We start from the raw sequence: 4,869 nt of genomic DNA, 5'->3' as shown, positions 1-4,869 counted from the left end.
GACGGAGGGGTACTTACATATACTAGTCAATGTGTAATTATATTAAGTGAATGTGGATATTAAGTAGGATATTATTTGCGTGTTATTATGTGATTAGCATTATATATGGCAAGGAATTAACTGCACGCTAAACGTGTTGAGCGCTCAACATGAAGCAGTTTAGGTCGTTGGATTGAATGAATTGATCGTCGAGATTAATTGGATCTGTCCTTTGAGTCTTTTTATATTGGTATAGATATATGAGTGTGTGCGTGAAAAAAAACTGCCAGCCGTTGGTAATGCTATCCGAGCACGCGATTTTCTTCCTATCCACAATATTATCCCACTCCCCTCTTCGTCCGAAAACCCTCCAGTCCAGTATCCGTCGTTCCCCCTAGCCATCGTCCCGCGCCCCGTCCATGGCCACCGCCACGCTCCCTCTCCGCCTCCTCCCCTCGAGAACCCCACTCCTCCACACCGCCGCCTTCCTCCCCGCAAGCGCCTCTCTCTCCGTCACCGCGTCCGTGCCCCGCCACTGGCGCATCTTCGCGGCCGCCGAGGAGGCGCCCGCTCCGGTGGAAGCCGAGGCGGAGGAGGTGGTAGAGGATGCCGCGGTTCCGGAGCCTGTTGAGGTGCAGCTGGCTGCTGCTGGCGCGGGGAAGGACGCCGACATCTTCGCCGTTGTCATGGTGGGTTAGCTCGCACGTTCACTCACTAGCATCTAAAATTGCAGTTTGGTCAAGATAAACTGGAAATTACTAGGGCCTTCTTTGGGCTTCATTAGCTGCTGTTTCGTAAATCTCCGTGACTTAAATACCACTTGAGCTTTATGTATGCCTTGTGGTGAATTGAAGATTCCAGGTTTCGTTGGGACTGCAGTGCTGCACCCCGCCAAAAAAAAAAAAAAACACAGTGCTGCACAAGAGATGGTTAGGCTGTATCATGATTCATGAATACTACTCCCTCTTTTCGGGTTTAGTAGACCCACGAATTTTTTTCTAGATTGTCAAATTCACCAAAGAAATGCGAGTTATATGCCACAAAAAGCTATAACATTGAATTCGTATTCGTGAGAAGTTTCTAATGGTATGCTTGTAGTGGCATACTCCCTCCGTCCTTTAAAGAGTGTACTTTCAACTTTGTTGGAGGGTCAAACTATCTCAATGTTTGACCGAGTTTGTGCAAAAATATATCAATGTTTATGAAACCAAATAGGTATATGATGAAAATATATTTTATCATGAATCTAATGCTACTAATTTGATGGCATAAATGTTGATGCATTATTGTATAAATACGGTCAAACATAAAAATGTTTGACTTTCCAACAAAGCTGGAAGTACACTCTTCAAAGGACGGAGGGAGTATGATATACAAGTTGTATTTCACAGGTCAAAAAGATCTGAAAATACGTGCAAGCGTTTTAAACCGGAAACAATGGAGCAAGAGAAATGTGCACATTGGCAAGGTCCTCCGTGCTGCTCCCGCGAGCGGCCCGGGCGGAACCCTAGATTGTCGCCGCCGCTCCCCTTTCTCGCCTTCCTTCTCCCTCGCCGCCGCCAGGGGACGCTGCCGGGCAAAGCCCGCGCGTGCGTCGGCGGCGGCGGGGCTCCCTCCCCCCTCACGAGGCTCCTGGGCGGCGCGGGACGGCCGACGCTCGGCTCGGCGGCAGGTCGGGCCGCCGGCGGATCTGGGCGGGGCTCCCCTGCTTGGTGGCGCTGCGGCGCTGGCGGTGGCGTGGTCTGCGCAGGGCGGTGAGCGCACAGGCTCCTCCTCATCCCGATCTGATGGCGTCGTGGTGGCGCCGGCGCTCGGGCGTGCGGTGGGGTCCGCGAGGGTGGTCGGCGTGCGTCTTCCACCCCGATCTGATGGCTCCACGGTGGCGCCAGTGCTCGGGCGGTTGGCTTCGGCAAGCGATGGCGGGCGCTGGGCTCTCGGCGGCGCTCCGGCGTGTGCAGGCGGCGGAACGGTCCCTGTGCGCGATCGGCGGCTCCGTCTCTGACCCGGACGGCGCGGGGGATGGCGGCGACCCGGCGTGGCCGGCGATCTGGATGCGGTGGTGCCGGCGGCTCGCTGATCTGCCGGTACTCCAGGGTCTGCCTGGTGGTGATGGTGGTGACGGCGGCCCGGGCACGAGAGTTGGATCCCTTCGAACTGATCTGGGTGAAAACTTGCCTTTGGCTCCTGCTAAGGCCGGCGGTGGCGGCGCTATCTGCGTCGTTCCCTTCTTGAAGGCATCGCCGTGGAGAAGTTCAAGGTCACTCTCTGCTACCTCCGGGAAAAACCCCAGATCGGATGATCGGATGACGGCGGTGCTCTGGTGTCGTTCCTCCCTTGGGGGCGTCATTCTTGGAGGTACACACGTGATCGAGGGACCAGAGGACGGATTCTTTGGTGGAGCGGTGCTTCATCCTACACACTGATGGCGACGGATCTTGACGGCGTGGCGCAGTGCAGATTCGGAGTTCGCTGTGGGAGGATGGACTCACGCAGGAGGACGATACTGTCGGGCGTCGTGGTGGCGTCGATGGCAGAGAGACCTAGCACGGTACAGGCAACAATACAGCTCTGAAGATGGATTGGTGGCAGGTGGCTGCAGCGGCCTCATACCCGGCAGGCGTCTTGGTTGAGGAGTGCGCCGGACTGGTAGGTGCCCCATACCCGGCAAGCGTCCTGGTTGGGACCTCAGGTCTTAGATGTTTAGGTTTGGCTGCGATGTCTGTTTGGTATTAGGCCCAGACTATCTGTACCCCTTCATCAATTGGATAGGTGTAGCGACGTTTGTTGCTTAGACGGTGGCTTTAGTCTTGCTGTTGTATGGCTTTGTAAGGTCTTGTAAGAATAATTAATAAAGTGGCCGTATGCATCGCCCAGATGCAGAGGCTGGGGGTCATCTTCCTTTTCTAAAAAAAAGAGAAATGTGCACACTTCTCACTAGGATGTGCATGCCGCAGTGTTAAAAAGAAAATTGGAACTATTTAATGTATTACAATGAATTATCTGGGTGCACTTTAAAAAAATGCTGAATCTGCAAAGATGCGTCGTTGGAGAGTTTCTGTTTTCTCTACTTCCTATAGGTATTGTGATTAATGAGGAAACTATTTTGACTATAATTTTCTGTTGTGCAGATTGGGTCCAGACAATACATTGTGATGCCAGGTCGGTACATATACACACAGAGGCTGAAAGACGCCAATGTCAATGATCAGGTTTAGTGCTTGTCCTTTTATACATAATGTTTTTTAGGACTCCCCAAGTTGACGTCTGACTGTTTGTAAGACTTTGGGTAATGCTTTTGCCATGTGGCATGGTTTCCTCCAGCATGTTTGGATGAGAAAATAAAATCCTTTGGAGAATTACCTTACTGCGTTGTTGTTCTTATAAAAGGTCTCTCATTTTGGTACTTGTTCTTAGGTTCGCTCATTGGTCTTGATGTGGCTATGCACACATGGTTACGGAAGTAACTCATACATTACGTGTTTGTTCATTTAGTTTACTTAGTCCATGAAAATATGGAATTAGCATGCAACCGCACACATTCATATGGATCCTTGGCATGCTTTTGTATCTTTGAGATAACTCCCATATAATGTTTGATGCACAGATCATTTTGAACAAGGTACTACTGGTGTCAACTAGAGACAAAGCTTATATTGGCATGCCAGTGGTGACCAATGCTGCTGTTCATGCAATTGTTGAAGAACAGGTATGCCCTATGCATGAAGTGAGATTAATAATGAATGTACAAAATTAGCTTACACTGGTTTCTCCCCATTATTTGTTCAATAGGGACTGGACGATAAAGTGATTGTTTTCAAGTTCAAGAAGAAGAAGAAGTACCAGAGGAAAGCTGGTCACAGACAGGTAAGTATGTCTAGTTTGTGTCCCATTGAAGGTGGAAATATACTAGCATAGTCATAAGAACTGACTTAGTTTTGACATTCCCAACTCCAAAACAATATGAGTTCTTATAATTTTCTGTTCTTTGACAGCCAAATACGAGGTTAAGAATTACCGGCATAAGTGGATATGAGGAATTCCCTGCTGATCCAATACTTCAAGTTCCAGCTTAAGTGTAATTGTAAGTTGTTTAGTTACAAATGCTTGGTAGTACATTAGAGTGCTAGAGCATTTTCCCCACTCTTCCCCAAGTGAGGCTCTTCCCCAAGTTAATGTACTCGAAATGCTGCCATTCGTTGAGTGGCTGGTTCCATCCTTTTGTTCATTCCACCAGCTCTTATGTTCCTTTCAAATCCAATTGTATTATCTTGACTGTGCAGAAAGACAGGGGAAAGCATTTAATTACAATGTGGACATGTTAGCTTTGGATTGTGCAATTTTCAGAGTTGTTGAGGCCCGCACTACATAACATTGCTAATATTACTATCTGTTTTCCTAAATCTAATCTGAATTTGTTTAGCTCTTTATTGTCATAGTATTATTTCTGGCTGTGGTTTTGCAGAAATCTTACCACTTTTAAGTCCATGAGAAAGACAACAATGCCCGTGGCCTAGACACACGTATTTTGTAGTACCTGTCATTACATTCTTTTAGGCAGTTCTTACTTTTTTTTTGAGCTTCAATGCATTGCATTAAACAGTGTGTGAAGCCAAATCGCTCGCCACAAAGAGAGATACACACGGATCAGGTCCGTCTGTTACACAGGGAGCCATTCCAGCCATCAGCGATCCCTTGGTCGCCAGAGTGTGAGCAACCTGATTACAGACTCTAGGGAGAAAGGAATCAACGCCCTTGTCATCAATAGCATCTTTCAGTAGAAGTGCATCCGTTTCCAAGTACACCCTGCCCATTCCCAGGTCCGAAACCAAATGAAGTGCAGTTTCAGCAGCAAGCATCTCTGAATGTAGAGCATTCAGAATATTAGGGAGA

The 4,869-nt window shown here is 48.6% G+C and overlaps 1 protein-coding gene across 1 annotated transcript; it reads left to right on the top strand.

Annotated features, from left to right (window-relative positions):
* The first annotated feature begins 330 nt into the window (after positions 1-330).
* LOC119323002 (50S ribosomal protein L21, chloroplastic-like) lies at positions 331-4,316 on the top strand. Its single transcript, XM_037596557.1, has 5 exons — positions 331-668; positions 3,108-3,188; positions 3,584-3,685; positions 3,769-3,843; positions 3,972-4,316. Exons 1-5 carry the CDS (start codon positions 399-401, stop codon positions 4,050-4,052), a joined length of 609 nt encoding a protein of 202 aa, XP_037452454.1. The 5' UTR covers positions 331-398; the 3' UTR covers positions 4,053-4,316.
* The last annotated feature ends 553 nt before the right edge of the window (positions 4,317-4,869 follow it).

Source organism: Triticum dicoccoides, chromosome 6B (assembly GCF_002162155.2).
Source record: "Triticum dicoccoides isolate Atlit2015 ecotype Zavitan chromosome 6B, WEW_v2.0, whole genome shotgun sequence".
Classification (NCBI taxonomy): domain Eukaryota; kingdom Viridiplantae; phylum Streptophyta; class Magnoliopsida; order Poales; family Poaceae; genus Triticum; species Triticum dicoccoides.
This window is presented reverse-complemented; position numbering and strand designations above follow the sequence as displayed.

Excerpts from the sequence above, each read along its gene's own strand:
- LOC119323002 (XM_037596557.1), top strand. The coding sequence starts at position 399 with ATGGCCACCGCCACGCTCCCTCTCCGCCTCCTCCCCTCGAGAACCCCA. Across the intron at positions 669-3,107 it reads ACATCTTCGCCGTTGTCATG|ATTGGGTCCAGACAATACAT; the intron begins GTGGGTTAGCTC and ends TCTGTTGTGCAG. Across the intron at positions 3,844-3,971 it reads GGAAAGCTGGTCACAGACAG|CCAAATACGAGGTTAAGAAT; the intron begins GTAAGTATGTCT and ends GTTCTTTGACAG.